Genomic DNA, 16014 nt, shown 5'->3' with positions numbered 1-16014 from the left:
TCAGGTCCCGATCCTGAGGTCCTGTCGAGTCCCGCATCAGGCTCTGTGCTTGGCAGGGAGTCTGTTTCTCCCCTCTCTCTGTTCCTCCCCACTCCATTTGTGTTCTCTCTCTCTTAAATAAATAAATAGAATCTTAAAAAAAATAAAAATAAAAAAATAAAAAACCGCACACCAAAAAGGAGTACATGAAGCTCTGTGAGCAAAGAAAGGAAATATTAGTACTTTCTTCAAATGTATTATATTTTTGACTTTTAAATTTCAGTTTCTCTTATGTGCGTGTTTTCTAATGTATGTAATATAGTGGTACGCTAGAAAATATATGTAATTTACTGGATCTGCATGCCCCGAAGTACTTTACTGCTGGGGGTAAATGTTACAGGGCCAGGGAATGGGCCACCTCACTGGCCTGGCCCTGGGACCCAGCAGTGAAGCCGCCACCTGCCTTCCAAATTCTGAATTCTGTACCAGCCTCATCTCTTTGTTTCCCTCCTCCTCCTTTCTCAGCTGCCTGAGATCTGTGACTTCCTCTGCTGCTGATCTGAGGTGGTCAGAAATGCTTTTGCAAGCCCAGCACAGACAGGGCACTCTCTGGGGATGGGGGCACCTCTGCGGGAGACCATACGCCCCCCTGCAGGGACAGACTGACCTCCTGCCACCTTCTAAGCAGAGATGTCCCCTCCGGGGTTCTTACAGAAAATGGAGAATAAATGGTGCCTTTGTGTTCCTCTCCTTGGTGGAAAAACAACCATTTTTTTTTCCTTCTGAGTTTTATCTTCAGGCAAAATTATGACAGGGTCTTTACACTTATCTCCAACTTTCAGTTAGTGGTCCCTTTGCTTACAGGACACACCCTGCTAAGGTGCTAGTCATAACTCTTTGCTGCTTATGAGCCTTTTGCTGAGTTTCACACATTTTTAGAAATGAATGAAGTTTTGTTTGCTTATATTAATTTGTATCAGACTCTTTGGAATCTTCCTTTTTGTGGATTTTGATACTGAACCAAGAGTGTGATGGCTGGCACAGGCAGGGATCATAACCCATGATTAAGAGGTTGATTAGAGAAGGGGTAGCCTCATTCCTCATGGTAATTGGGGTGAGTGCCCGAGAAGAAACGTGTGACAACTTCGAGCAGAGGCTGAGGGACAAGAAGGAGTGCGTGTGTAGCTCTGATCTTGGTGGAGGGACCAACTCCCCAAGGAGGGTCACACTGCCTTTCTAACTCAGGACCGCTTGGGAGCCCACATGGCAGTGGTGGTGGTGGTTCAGTCATTGCTGGGCTCACTACCACATCACTGGTGTCCGTAGAGAACCACGGTCCCCCCAGACTCTCAGGAAGGTGCGGTCGGGGCAACTCAGAGGCCACAGAGGGTTACATCGTAATGTCACTCTGGTCTGCAAGAGGGCAAGGGGCGGGGCAGTTTGCCCAAGTGGCCCCTAGCCACGCCTGCTGCCCCCTGCTGGGAGCAGCCAGGGCCTGGAGGTGTTGGGGGAACAGCCCCGCTCTATAGGCTTGTCCAGGGACCCGGGCAGTGGTGCCACCTACCCAGTGGAAGTAGCCCAGCCTCTGACAGAGTTGGAGCTCTGTCCAGCCTGTGACAATGGGATGTTGAAATGAGTACCATTCCCCACCCTGTGCGTTAATTCTTAGGATTATCTCATCCAAAATCCTCGCCTGCACTTAGTCTTTCTGAGTAAGGTCAGGCAGTTCTCTGTGAATTTCAGGTCCACACCTTTGTCTTAACTGCTGGATATTTCTTGTTTTAAACCTCAGTTATCTGAATAATTTCTTCAGTTCACCAGCCCACTTTGGCCAATACAGGTTCACCTGTCCAATCTGTTGCCTTGAGAAGGGAACACGGTGAGAACAGAATGGGAGGCAAGCAGTGGCCCTGTGCTGGGTGGGATGCACGCAGGGCATGCCAGCACCCAGGGATGAGCGCTGCCGTTACGCCATTACAGCACCCAACACCTCATAAAATGTTTAGTTCTGATATGGAGACCCCTTCAGAGGCTAATTAAAAAAAAAAAAAAAAAAAAGCGTCTCCCATAGCAGATGCACAGCAAGTATGTATTCCGTGAATGGGAGAATGTCAGTGTAGAGGGTTAGCACGTGACATTACAAATGTCTAGAGTTCAACATTCCAGTAAATAAAAAATTAAAAAAAAAAAAAGTTTGGCATTGTTAACAGGCCTGTGAGGTCACCACCCATTTAAAATAAAAAGGGAAGGAACAGAAATAGCCTCCCACCCTTGGTAACTGCAGCCAGGGTCCTCCCAGGGTGAGCATTTGCCTGACCTAATGTTCATGCTCCCAAAAAAGGTCTGGTTTTTAAAGGCCCATATTTGAATCTCTAAACGGAACCCAACCCCCTCTAACTGCCAAAGGCATAGATATACCTCAATGACTATAATAATTTTTTAACCCAATGATATAGCAAGATCAGAAAAGCATCTCCGCACTCTGCAGTAAAAAGTGAATGATGGTAGAGCCAAAGAGATGAAGTAGAAAGGGTGTGAGCCACTTGTTAACTGTGTGATGTGGAACAAGACACTTACACTTTTCCTCTGAGTCTCAGTTTTCTTCTCTGTAAAATGGCCATATTGACCTTGGATAGTCAATACAAAGGTCAGATGAGCCTGGTGGTGATGAAGGTGGGTCTCTCTTGTGTTTGGCTGGTGATGTCACCAGGCCACTTGTCTTGACTTGCTCAGTCAGTGGTCGAGAGCTCTCCTTCTGGCAGCCTTTCTCATCAGTGGCCCGAGGTGTATTCCAGATAGAGCCTTCAAGGAGGAGGGTGAGGGGTGCCAGAGCTGAAAGCAAACCATGCTCTTCTCACTCACCCCTGCTATTGATCTAGTCTCGTAAAGAAGGGAGTATTTTATAAATAAGCTCAGATCAGAATGCAGTCAGCCTTCTGTGCCTGCCGCCCTCAGTGAAGTGGGAGGCTCCTGAGATTTTTTTCTGACAAAAGCTGAAGGCAGGTAAAGGCCACTCTCCCTCCATTCCTGAATTTATGAAGCTCTCTGGAATAATAGGCCAGCTGTAAGGCATGGTGACCTGTGCTCTGCTGAGCCCACAGGGGTGGGAGCCATGCTTTAAAGGCAGACACCAAGCAAAAGCTGCTGTCTCTGGTAATGTGGCTCTGTTGTGGAGAGAGTGTTTCCTTGCGAAGCCAAGGTTGCAAAGCTGTCCATGTTCTAGTCAAAGAGGGTCTGGCTTGAGCAGCAGTGGTGTCTCCTGGGAGTTTGTAGACAGTCAGAAACATGGGTGCCATCCCAGACCTATTGAGCAAAAATCTGCATATTTACAAGTCTCCCTAAATAATTCACCCCTCAGAGCAGTATAAGCTTTACTAGACCAGCCTCTGTCGCTCACCACAGTATTGCCAGGACCTAGAGCAGAGCCCGGGACACGACAGGTGCTCAGAAAGTGTTTGTTGTACGCATGCAGCCACTGGTTGCCTTCATTTTAAATTGTGACCCCTGCCTTCCAGCACAGTCACCTCTTTGGCTTCCTGGATTTCCGAGAAAGGGCAGACATACTTCCTTCTCTCTGATCTCAGCCCCCAGCCCATGGCTCTGGGGTATGGATGTGTCACGGCTGTACTTCCGAAGTCTGGGTTAGGATGGAAGGGCTTCCCTGTTACTTTGCTCGAGAACCACAGGGCACGCCTCACCCCATTGTCCTTTCTTGCATGTTATATCTGATATCAGCCTGTATGCCTGGTTTTCCAATCTTATTCTTTCTTTAAAAATCCCCTCCCCCATTACCTTCAGTTTAAAGTTCTCTTGACCAGAGCCTGGGATTTCTGGGTAATCATGTTCTGCCTAGGCCCCCAGCTCTGGCACATTCCTGGGCCAAGTGCCTCAGGCTCACCGAAGGGGCCTCAGGGCTCCTGTGAGCCTATGGGTAAAGTCTTCTTTATTTAACCTGGTCCCAAAATTCACATGCAGCTAGGATTCCATCAGTAACTTATTTAAGAGGACTTCGTATGGAACAGTTTTAACAGTGGAAAGAAGAAACTCGTCAGTTGTTCCATTTCCAAATGTTTCTGTGGCTGGAGGGAAGAGTGGTGTGGAGGAAGATCACATCTGAGCTGATGAAGATGGTGAGGCAGAGTCCTGGGAAGAGGGTCTTAAGCCAGAGACGGACATCCCTGATGAGGGTGCAGCCATGACTGGCCGGTACTGTCCCACCAGCAAGACCGGACCGAGGAGAAGGAAATGTGTGTGGCCGTTGAGTGTTTGGACTTGGGGCTTGCTAGGGCAGAGGGCCTCCTGCACAGTGGGAGGGAGAAGGCCAGTGACCATCCGTCCTCACGATCCATGTACAAACCCAGCAAGACTTTCACGTACTTTGTTTTCATTTTGTATGGAAGTCGGAAATGTCTTCTATTCCTGCCCAAAAACAGTCAAAATGGGGGTTATTAGGTGCATTCATTAACCATCAGTTGTGTGTTTGTGTGTGTGTGTGTGCCCCGTCTATACCTAGATGTTCTGTCTCTGTGGGGGTGGAGAAACAGATTAGGGGACCAGCCACATTCAGAAGGAGAAGCAGAGCTCTTTCATTGCCAGACAAGTATCTCAGTGGGGAGCAGGGAGCATCCTGGGGCAGAATAACAGGAAACACTCATTCTCCCCACCACATACCACCCTTCGCGGTTGGCAGTCAGCAGCCACTCACAGAATGTTCTAGAATTCTGCTTGTAGGGGGATGAAAGGGGCTGATTTCAATGTTCACTGCCTCCTCGGCCCCCCAGGACCCCCAGGCTAACTGGCCGGGGTCCCCCAGGCCAACGAGGTGGGGCTGCAGCCTATGCAGAGGAGAGCAGAACCCTGTGATTTCCTGTAGTGTGGACGACTGTGAGCAGGCAAGCAGACACTGCCCCCACTTGGTGTATGAGGAAATGGGAAATCAAGGCTGCAGCCAAGGGGTGCAAAGCAGGAGCTGCTGTCCAGGGGAGATGCTACTAGATGGGGGTGTCCGCAGTCACGGGCCCTGTGGACTGGGTTAGCCTTGGTGATCCCAGCTGCCAGACCCAGCCCTGAGCATCATTCAGCGTGGCTAATCAGAGCTTGTTAATGGCAGCTCCCCCCAACTATGAGTGTCACCTCAAGTCTCAGGCACAGACTTGAAAAGCAAAGACTCAGTCAAGAAGATAAAACTGAACTGTCTTTCTTCATTGGGAGGGTCTTTCGTTGGTATGTCCCTTGCCTCCTGCTGAGATGTCTGGGACCCTAAGGCCACTGATGATGTGTGGAGAGTCACCACTAGGAAGCCGCCCTCCTGACTCCCTCAGCTGGCTGAGAACACCTATCTTCCATGGACGTTCATTAGCCTTCCCTCTTGGTGCCCACTGTGGGCATGGGTGAGAAAGGCACGCTGCTCCCCACCCCAGTATCCATCAGAGAGGAAGCAGCATGCTTGGCTGTAAGCAGCCCGCTAGGGGCATGTCTGGAGGACTGACCAGGGTGGCATTGGCTCAGGTCATGGCTCCATGTTGTCTGGTCATGTGTACACCCCTGCACTGTCACTGCTTCATATGCAGCTAAACCACGGGGCATCTGATACAGTCCCGGTCGGCTGCTCTGGGGAAGAGCTGAGTTATTTTCGCCGAGCCTTGGCCATTATTGGTGCCATCATGTCGATGTAATAATGTCTCACATGGAGAGACAGGGCAGAAAGCGTGGAGTCTCTGCTCCAAATCTGTGCCCAAAAAGGAAAGGCGCTGTCCCTATCGCCTCCTGTTTCTCCGTGGTCCTCTTGGCTCCATCGCATGGGTGCACAGCACTGGGCTCCAGGAGGCCAGCCCTGGGGTGTTCGTTTGGAGCAGCCCACGGAGGGGCACGGGAGGCACCGGCCACTGGCCTGTTCTGGGGGCAAGCACTGTGGAGGAAGCAAATGAATAAAGTCATAAAATAGAGCAAAACAGCTGAGCCTGCTGGTTGGAAGGCTGGAAGAAACATTTCAAAGGAAATAATCCTGGATTTAGATCACACATTTTGGGGCCTACAGTGAGTTTTTCAGAACCTCCCTCGGAAAGGCAGGTATTTGTAATGGAAATGCTGACAGCTCTGCAGCCTTGCCTGGGCTGTCTGTGGGCGGCTGGACGGCCAGCTGCTGCGTGTGTGATCTGCTGGCATTATGGAGATGAAGCCTCCCGGGCGCTCACTGCTCCAATGCAGAGGGACCTTTTACTAATATTATTATTAACTCATCAAGATGCTACCAGCGGCAAACGCTAGTCATGAACCGTGCATGAGGACCTGGTGTTTCTCCTCTGCCATCCCAGGACTGAGGAATATCCCTAATCCATATGCCCCTGCAGGTGGGGACGTGGCCCTTCCTGGCGTGGCCCTCCAACCCAACTCCAGGCCCTGTTCTCGGCTCAGTTGAGGGCATGAGTGTGGCTCCCGCACCACGTGACCTGTAGATCCGCAGCTGGTTCCCGTTCTTCTCTACCTGCCTGTAGGGACCTCCCAGCTTTGTGGAGTCCCCTGAACCCCTCCCTGTGCCTACCCGCCTCCACTCCTGTCTGAGCCTACAGCAGCCTAGCCTCGTGAAGCCTGCCCAGTCCCATTCCTCCGTGAGGCCTCAGATCACCCACAGTGGTCTCTGCAGACTCACGCCTTCCCTAAACTGGTGCCTCAGACAGGGCGTCACCCAGAGAGCTGACCCTAGTTACCACAGGCTGCTCACAGACTCGAGCCCATCACACCTTTCCTGACAAACACCACCTAGGATGAAACTTCTGTCAAAGACAAACTCTTTCCTGTAAAGGCATCTGCTTTTCTATGGAAGAGGTGCGGAGACAAGGGAAGGAGCTGTGCCTTGAGTCCTTGCAGAATCACTGGAAACAGTGCAGTCTTGCCTCCTCACAGCGTGGGGGTGCAGTCAGCTCTGGGTCTTAACAGACTGAGTGGAGCCTAGTCCTGCCCAGAGCATCTGTGCTTCCTGCTCAGCAGGTTGGATGCTCCCCACCACCTGCAGTCCTCAGGGGACAAAAAGTGCATTCTGGTCATGTGCCTTGTCTTTTTCTGCCAGCGTGGCCAGAACTGTCCCAGGCAGGCCAGAACCTGTCACCGTGGCGAGTGTGGGGCCCACAGGTGGGCATTCCTTCCTCCTCTTCCTCTGTCCCATGCCCTCTGCAGGTCTGTACCTCACACCCCAGAAACGGACACCCCAGGAAAGGATCGGGGCTACCCCGGGGCAGACAAAAGAGCTGCTCAGTAAAATCTACAGATGTCACCACAGCCTCTGCTGTGTCTGTGCCTGGCGCCATTTACAGGGAGGCCCCTTGGCAAGATCTGGGGGACTGTGAGCACATGGTTGGGTTTAATAGGAGACACGAGCTGTCAGCATGGAGAGCACACTGGACCATGTGACCTCTACTTAACAAAGCCTTCCTCTCCCTTTCTCACCTAGCTCAATGACTCCGCCAAGCAGCTCATTGAGATGGACAAGCCATGCCCAGGTGCTGCATCGGGCTGCCACGCCTCCTTGCCCTCTGACTCTGGCGCGGCAGCCAGTGTGGCCCCAGGACCAGCATTAAGCAGCACGGGGGCGGTCAGTGCCTTTCAGCGGCGTGTGGACAGCAAGAAGAATGCCAAGAAGCGCCACTCCTTCACCGCACTCAGTGTGACACACAAGTCCTCCCAAGCCACAAGCCACAGGCACTCCATGGAAATTAGCGCTCCGGTCTTGATCAGCTCCAGCGATCCCCGGGCTGCGGCCAGAATCGGAGACCTGGCTCATCTGTCCTGCAGTGCTCCCGCCCAGGTAAGGTCCTTAGGGTGCGGGCAGGGAGATGTCTGAGAGTCCCATCCCCAGCTGTGTGCTCAGCATCCTGTCTCTGAATTTGCATGGGGAAGCCTGTGGCAGCAGTGCCCTTTGGGGCCACCGTGACTGCCTTCTCCTGCCTGCCCTCAAGGACCCCATGATCCTTGGTTTTGTCATTACCAGAGTAAACATGTGAGTGGTACTCAGTGTTCAGAGGTGTCTAGGTGGTAATGTGAGGTGCTTCTCCTTGGCCCATGACACGGCCCTTGAATAACATCGGCTCGTTACTCCAGACAGTCCTCCTTTCTCAGTGTGCATTCAGCGCATCTGATCGTGTCTTGCAGAAAGTCTGGGTTTAGTTTGTTTTTAGCACTAGTACATTTTTAGCATCTCTGTGACACGTGTTTCCTTTTAGCAGAGCTCAGAACCAGAATGAACTGCATTGTTTGGTACTTTATTATTTTTACAGATACCTTCTATTTCTAGACATGGAACTGGTTCCATTCCACTAGGAAGATGAAGGAAATGGGAGGGACCTCATTTTCAATCCAGCAGTCAAAGGTGGCCCCAGGGCCACCAGGCCAGGGTGTATCCAACAGCCCACATTACTAGTCTCAACACCCTGAAGGTCGCTATGTCCTGTCATCATGGGTACTAAGCCTAAGGTTCAGGCTTCCCCAGTGTTCGCTGGAGGTTCTGAATGGACCTGAGCAGAGCTCTCTGGCCCTTTCCTCCTGCCCTACAATGTGGGCTCCACGCATGCATGAGGAGGATCTCATGTTCTTTCTGTGTCTCCCTTGTCCTCACGTGCTCTCAGCCCTCCTGTCCACAGCTCCTAAGTTGATGGAACAGAGGTAAAGTAACCAGGTTCTGCAGTCTGGGTCAAGTGTAGACAGGCCCTAGCATAGGAAGGAACAGATTTTTTTTTTTTTTAATTTGTGTCCAACTTTGCTCCACAAGGCCTTAACTGCTGAGTTAGTTTATTGCTATAGAGGACTGGGACCTGGGTCTCATTTTCCAGCAATTACACTTGAAGTGAAAGTCGTGGCTGGGCTTTAGACTTTCGTGAGGGCCATTGAAAAAGGTGAGAGGTCAAGCAAAGCAGTTTCCATCTATCTCCCATCCCAAATGAACTTTTTATTGGGACACATATGAGGTGCCACATGGGCGAGCTGCCACATGCACCGACCTGCAGGGACCAGCATGCTGTCTGTGGCCAGATGCACCCAGAGACCAACTCTCAGCTCTGCCAGCCACCAGCCACCTTCCCAGGTTGGCGGGTTTTATTGGCCTTGCATGTCACACTGAGACGCCCATCCCTGGCCCACCTGAGGACCACCCAGGGCAGCTGCAGGTCCTGGAGCTGGCCACAGTGCCATGTGGCTCCTCCTCCCTGCCATGCCAGGCACACTGGGAGGGGGACCCAGTCCCAGGGTTCTGTGCTTGGGAGGGCAGGCTTGGGCTTTGTCAACATGAACCTGGACAAATCCAACATCACTGCTGCCATGCCTCTGTCCACAAACAGAGGCCCCCGTTGACATCAAGGGATAGGCTCAGGCCAGCAAAGCAGGAGCGCCTGGGCTCTTGGTACCTGGGCATGCGTGGAGTAATACTGGCCCCAGCAAATGTCCTGCCAGCCCCCTACCCACCCCCTGGACCGCTCTAGACTCAATATGTGCACCCAGGCTGTGGCACCGACTGTTTTCACTGACAGGGTGGACTCTTAGCCCCCGTGAGATGGACAGAGCCACTCATCATGAACGCAGGCCAGTTCTGCCCCTGTGGATGCAGCCCTCACCTGCATACCCAGGGCTTCCGATCCACAGGAGCAGAGGTGTCAGCACTTTAGGTCATGGATCCCAGAGCATTTTCTTTCAGAGAACAAGGGCAGCTATTGTCACTGGCAGTTACCTAGACCTGGTTGAACCTTGCACGGTGTTGTATAGAAAGTTCGTATCAACAGGCCTGTGTGCTCTGGAGCCTCAGTGGACAGAGACGAGGTGTTTGGGCCCGTGTCCTGCTCGCAGCCCGGCTGGTGTACATGGCCTTAGGTGAGCAGCTTCAGCTCTGTCCGTCTGAAAGATAGGCTCTGATGGTGACAGATACCTTATGTGGATGAGATCGGATCTGAAAGGGCCCCCCAGTGTGAGATGATTGTGCTGCTCTTTGTTTAATTGACTGGATTCTAAAGCCCTATGGAGCAAGATGAACCAAGAGCAAACAGGACACGCACACGCACACATATACACACACACACGCACACGCACACGCACACGCACACACACCAGTGTGGCTGATGTGCTCTGGGTGGGTGAGATGCGTGGACAAGGGAGCCCCGCATAGCTGGTTAGAGCTCATCACTCTCACAGACCCTTCTCGCTCTCCTTTGTGTTGCTTTTTAAAGTGAAAAGGAAGCGTGGGAGCTGGGGTTTCTATAGAAATGGCTCCACAACCCAGGAGCTGTTTTTCTCCTCTCAGCCCAAATGCAGTGAGCACCAGTAAGTCTGAGATAGCAGGGTCCCCACAGAGCGCAGTGAGGGGTGCACGCTGTCCTTGGAGCGGCCTCCGGGATGTGTGCGGTCTGCGGCTCGCTCTCACAGCCCCTGGGAGAGCAGCTCCGTCCTCATCTCCTTCCCTCTCTTGACCTCACTCCCTCATCTGGGCTTCTTGGCGCATCTCACTGGCAGCAGAGCCAGTGAGCCAGTAGCTTGAATTATCTTCATTCGCACATGAGGAAACTGAGGCCCAGAGGGTGTAAGTAAGGTCTCAGTGCTGTGCGCATCTGACAGTTCCCCCTGCAGCCATCAAGACTAGCATGGACGTGAGTCCAGGATACGGACGTCACTTAACCCCTCAGCTTCCTCTTGTGTAAACATACAGGACTGATGGCAAGCCCAGGGAGGTGAAGAAGGAACATGGCCGCCAGGCCCTGCAGCGAGTGACTCTGTAAAGGTCCCCCTCTCTCCTTCCCATTCCCAGAGTGACTCTGTAAAGGTCCCTCTCTCTCCTTCCCATTCTCTCTTAGTCTGGGATCTGGCATTGTGCAGGCTTGGGCAGTGTCTTGGGTGGAGGCCTGGGCTCTTCCACTCACACTAGCTGTGCACCTTGGGTGAGTGGCTGAGCTTTTCTGAACCTACAGAGCTGCCACTGAGTGCCAGGTTCAACACTATCCTGTTACGTCTTGACCCTGGAAAAGCTGTCCCGTCCCTTCTCCCAGAGCCTCGGTTTTCTCATCTGTTAAACGATGGAGCAACTATGCAGTGAAATGAGAGTACGAGCTGTCCTCTTCTCCGTGGCTGTGTTGTTGGCTATGTTGGTTGTCTCTGCTGCCCAGAGAACCAGGGAAGGAATCACCAGCCCCGGAGTGCTAGATTGGACACTGGCGCCCAGACCTCATGAATTCTGGTCACTGCTCTGTTCCGAAATTCCCCCTATGCCGTGCACTGCACTGGCCCCTGGCAGTGGTAGAAGGCCACAGGTGGATGAAGGGGTGGGTGGCAACCATGCTGCCCACAGCCACACTTCCTGTGAAGGAAGCCGGCTCAGTGAGCATCCCCACAAGCCTGTGACTGCTCCTAACTCTCAGCCAGTGGGTACTGGTCTGTCCCCAGCGACATCCAGGCCAGGCTGTGTGTGCTCCCCAGCCTCATGCACCCACCAGGGAAATCCAGGGACCCTGCCCAGTATCCAGGGTGGTAAGGTCCAGCCTTGGCAGCATGTCACTGTCACCTGGAGGCCTGGAGGTTGGAACATCCCCTCAGCACAGCTCCATCCCCACAGTGCCGAGGTGGCTGGTCTGGGGCACGGCCTGGGTCTGGGGTTGAGAACCTCCTGGCTCGTTGTGTCGAACGAGAAGCACCAGTACCTCAGAACCCAGCCACCGCCCTTCCCCCACATGGTGGGCTGTACCACTGGCCAGGCCTAGACCTGGGCTCTGAGTCCTCAGAGGGTGACCAGCATCCCGTCACACCTGGCCCTGAGGAAGTCCTGGGGCACAGGGACTTAAGTGCTAAAAATGGGACAATCAGGCACAACAGGTCATCCCAGAGCATTTCTGTTCCCTTCGCTGGGCTCCAGAGGGTGGTGTGTGGAGGTTTTGTACAGAAACGTAATGTGGTCCTCTCTGTGCAGAGCTTGTGCCAGAGGCCTGGAAGCAGGGTAGGGCAACAGTGAGGAGATGCGAAGTAGGCTGGGATCCTGGCCGCCTGGTTCCTATTTGGTGTGTCATGCCACCAGGGGATGCTTTTAATTTTCTGGCCCCAGGGCCCGCCCTATCAGCGAAACCCAAGTCAGAAAGGGAAGGTGGTTGCGCTGTGTTAGCCAGGCCCATGTGCAGGGATGCTGGAAGCCACACTGGGCTCTGGGTCCAGTCTGCTCCGGGCTCCAGTCTTCTCCCAGGCCTCATTCTTACGCCCTTGCCAGAGAGACCATGGCTCCCTGAGGCTTGAGGTACTTGCTTCCCCCATCAAAGCCGAGGCATGGGCCCGGCATCAGGCGGGGGGTGCGTCCACCTGTGCGGGGGGAGAGAGGGCCAAAAAAAGGGGTCTTATTATCAGTGGAGTTCTTTGAAGCTCTCCGGGGTGTCAGCTGTGCAGCCAGACGCCATGCTGGGCCCAAGGCTGGCCAGTGACACTCACAGGGGCTGTTTCTCTAGGGCTTTGGCACTGAGAACAATCTGCATGTTTTTAAGGGTTGTTTTCAAAAAGGAGAGAAAAACAACACAGAGCTGAAGTACGCACTCTCTGGCCCTTTACAAAAAGAAGCTTGCGGCTGAGGCCCCTTGCTGCTGGCCCTGAGAGGCAGAAGAGGCCATGAGGAAGAGAAGAGGAGAAACCTGCAGTCATATAGGGTTGGCCCAAGTCTGGAGCAGGATGTCCTCAAACAGAACAGGAAGAAGGCTTTGACCTTGGCCCGAAGTTCGAAGGCACCAACTCCATGTCCTGCCCTGGTCAGGAGCTTAGCAGGAGGGTGGGGAACCTGGGAGGTTCTGGAATCCTTGGACCTTTCTTACCATGGAGTGTGCTCTCGGACACAGCCTTCTCATGAGGTTTCAGCACACCATGTGGGAACCCAAAGCTCTAGAGTTGACCCCAGGGATGAGTTCTAGAGAACCAGAGGCACAGGCACGAGGCAGAGCAAGCAGGAACTGGAGGGAAGGTGGCCGCGTGGCTGCTTCTTCCCGGCCTTGCTGTCCCTCCTGGAGGTGCAGAGCAGGTGCAAGGGAGTCAGCCCTTCTCCCTCCTGCTTGTCTTCTCTCATACTGCCCATGGAGGCCTTTCTTACTCTTATTTTTTGTCCTTATTACTACCAGTAGTCCATTTATTTCTTCCTGCCTTCAATCACCCAAGACCACTGTGGTTAATTCCTATATGGGAAACATGGGTCCCTTAGGTCCCACAAAACTCATCATGGGACCTTGCATAGGATGGATGGCCACCTCACAGAAATGCTTCCTCTGGACCTCAAAAAGAGAATGACCTAAATAACAAGCCCATAGGCCTCAGATTCCCAGACTGACCTGTGGAAGACATATTACGAGACTGTCCAGGGAAGGAACATGGCTGTTTCATCCAAATTCCACTCATTCTTCCCTCTTCCAGCTTCTCCTTTCTCATAGTGGACATGCCCAGCTCTGCAGTCCCAACCACTGCCTCCTCCCTGGCTGCCCACACCCAGCCAGCTAGGACCTGTGTCCCCACTCTGTGTCCTCCTTCTTGACATCCAGCAGCTTTGGATGCTGTGGGCAAGCCTCCCCTCCCAAGCCTCTCCTCCCTGTGCTTCTGGGACCCTTCTCCAAGTTGTGAGCAGTTCCCTTGCCCCTGCACTGGACTCTCTTCCCCCAGCTCCCACATGAACATCAGCGTTCCCCTGGGCTTTTCTTTCTGTCCTATGCCTGCCCCCGGCTGTTCTCATCTAACCAACAACTAAACACCAAACTGTCTAAACTCTGCCTTCCTACACTTTACTCAACTATCAATTCGTTCCTCTTGCTGTCTGATGGCTTCCCCCGGAGAGGTACGTCATTCCAATCCATGTCAGAAGAGGACAGCCATTCTCTCTGTCCTCAAGCCTCCTTCCTCTCCATTCCGTCTGATCCGAACTCCCAAAGCTAAGACCCTATATCCTCCCTAGTCTGCTCTCCCTGTCACCTCAGCCTCCAACCTGGTGTCAGCTCTAGTTCCCAAGCATTTCTCCCATGGCATTAGTCACAAACAACTCCTGACACCGTATGGTTGAACACAGGGAGCGTTCATCAGGGGCCGGTGCTGTGGGTCAGGCCACCCTCCTGAATGGCATGCTCATGGCGTCCCGCCTCCTTCCTCTTATAGCTCTGCCGCTTACGGCACATGGCCTCCAGCAGGAAGAGAGGCACAGGTCATTTGCTAGCACCGGTCACTCAACCCCAGCTTTCCTGCAAGGGGCTGGGCACATGGTGAAGCACTTCGATATCAGCCACGTCCATGGAGTCCCTCTCTCCATGGCACCCACTCTGCCTTGCTTTAGGCGTCTCTGCACCCTCAGCAACATGGCATTGACTGATTCCTAGCTCCCTGCTTCTGGGGTTTCCTCTGGAATCCATCTGTATTAAGGCTGATCTTTCCACAAATGCTTCTGGAGACTTTGCATTGCCTTAGGATAAAGTCCAAGCTCCTTAGTTTGGCCTGCAGAGCCCTTCAGACTTAGCCCCAGGTTGGCTTTCCAGCCTCCCTCTCCCAGGCTCCATCCACTCCTGCACTGGCTGCCCTGACCTGTCCCTGTGTGCCTCACACCAGCACGGCTTGGCGCCCCCCTCACCGAGAAGGCTGCCTGTGCCCAGCCCGACTGTGTTTCTTGCTCACCTTCTTACCCCTTACATCCTAACCCCCCACATGACACACAGACACTGCAGTGTGTAGTAAATTCCTGCTCACCCTTTAAAGCACCATCTGAAGTGGTCTCTTCCCCTCTGGAGGTTTCCATGGCTCCAGGACACCCTTCCACCAACCAAATTCATTCCCTTGTTTCTTCTGTGCCTGAGGGACTTTTTCCATACTTTTATCATGGAAGGTGTGGCCTTTGTCATTTGTGTATCTGGCCCCTTCCCTGACCCTCACATCTTTCAGGGTGGGAACTGGGTGTCAGTCACTCCTGGCCCCCTGACCTGTGGCAGAGCTCATGCCCGTTCGATTTCTTCTAGGGTGGGCATGAGGTATATGTCCTCTGCACTGTGGACTGAACGGCCTTGCACACTTAACAATGTGATGCCTGAAATGCTACAGGGCCTCCCCTCTGTTAGCAGTTCCCTGAGGGCTGTAGAGAGGGGACAGCTGCAAGGTGACCAGCGGAGGGGCTCCCGGGGGTGCATGGTCGGCTGAGCCTCAGATGGCCTGCCCTGCTTGCATTTGCACCCTTATGAATTATTTCTCCCTGCCATTTGGAGAGGTCAGAGGTCAGCTCAGCTCCTCATGAATAATGAAGCAGCACTCAACGTGTCTCCTTTCTGCTGGGGGAGGGAGAGTTACCATAGAAGAGGATGGAGACCAGGCTATGCAGGTTGACTCCCATTTTTTTAACCCAGTTATTTGCTTAGAGAGATCATTGGATCCAACTAAGAGACGATTGCTTGCATTTTAGAACCATTCCCTCATAGACCAAACAGAAAACCGAGAGAATGGCTCAGGTCACCCCCAGAGTGCCTGAGGAACCTCCATGGCTTCCTGTAGGTCTGGGGTGCCCCAGACTGGTCCGTGTGAGGCAGATTATGCTACGGTAACAAGCAGCCCCGCACTCTCAGAGGCTTCCTTCTCGGCCACTCTGCATGTCTATCTCAGGCAGCGCAGGGCTCTGGCCCATGGCACCCTCTGCCCGGGCACCAACAGACACCTTTGGGCAAAGTCTGGCCCTCTACCTGTTTTGTTACAGTTTTGTGGAACTCAGTTACCCCTGCTCATTTATTCCCCATCTTTAAGTGTTTTCAGGCCATACTGAGGAGCTATGACAGAGATCACATGGCTCACAGCACCTAAGATACTCCTCTTCTGTAGGGAAAACTCTTGGGGCCCTCTGGCCTGGACTGTCTTGTCACTATGGCAGGGGTAGGAAGTGTGGCGACCAGAGCAGAGGTCCCCTGTCCTTGCAGAGGGTGGGGAGACAGAGTCTGCCCATAAGAAGGAGTGGAGACCAGCCCCCATCACCCCACAGCCCCAGAACCCCCACATCTGTTGGCAAATGTTTACACGGAGGCTGGGAAGCTT

General features: G+C 53.2%; 1 protein-coding gene across 2 annotated transcripts in view; it reads left to right on the top strand.

Annotated features, from left to right (window-relative positions):
* SH3RF3 (SH3 domain containing ring finger 3) overlaps positions 1-16014 on the top strand; it is a 367326-nt gene that overhangs the window by 258139 nt on the left and 93173 nt on the right. For both annotated transcript variants that reach the window (XM_032351627.1, XM_032351626.1), the window contains exon 4: positions 7427-7780. In XM_032351627.1, coding sequence (XP_032207518.1) covers positions 7427-7780 — 354 coding nt within the window. The remainder of the gene's footprint in view (positions 1-7426; positions 7781-16014) is intronic.

Source organism: Mustela erminea, chromosome 7 (assembly GCF_009829155.1).
Source record: "Mustela erminea isolate mMusErm1 chromosome 7, mMusErm1.Pri, whole genome shotgun sequence".
Lineage (NCBI taxonomy): Eukaryota > Metazoa > Chordata > Mammalia > Carnivora > Mustelidae > Mustela > Mustela erminea.
The sequence above is the reverse complement of the archived record's forward strand: the minus strand, read 5'-3'. Positions and strand labels throughout refer to the sequence as shown.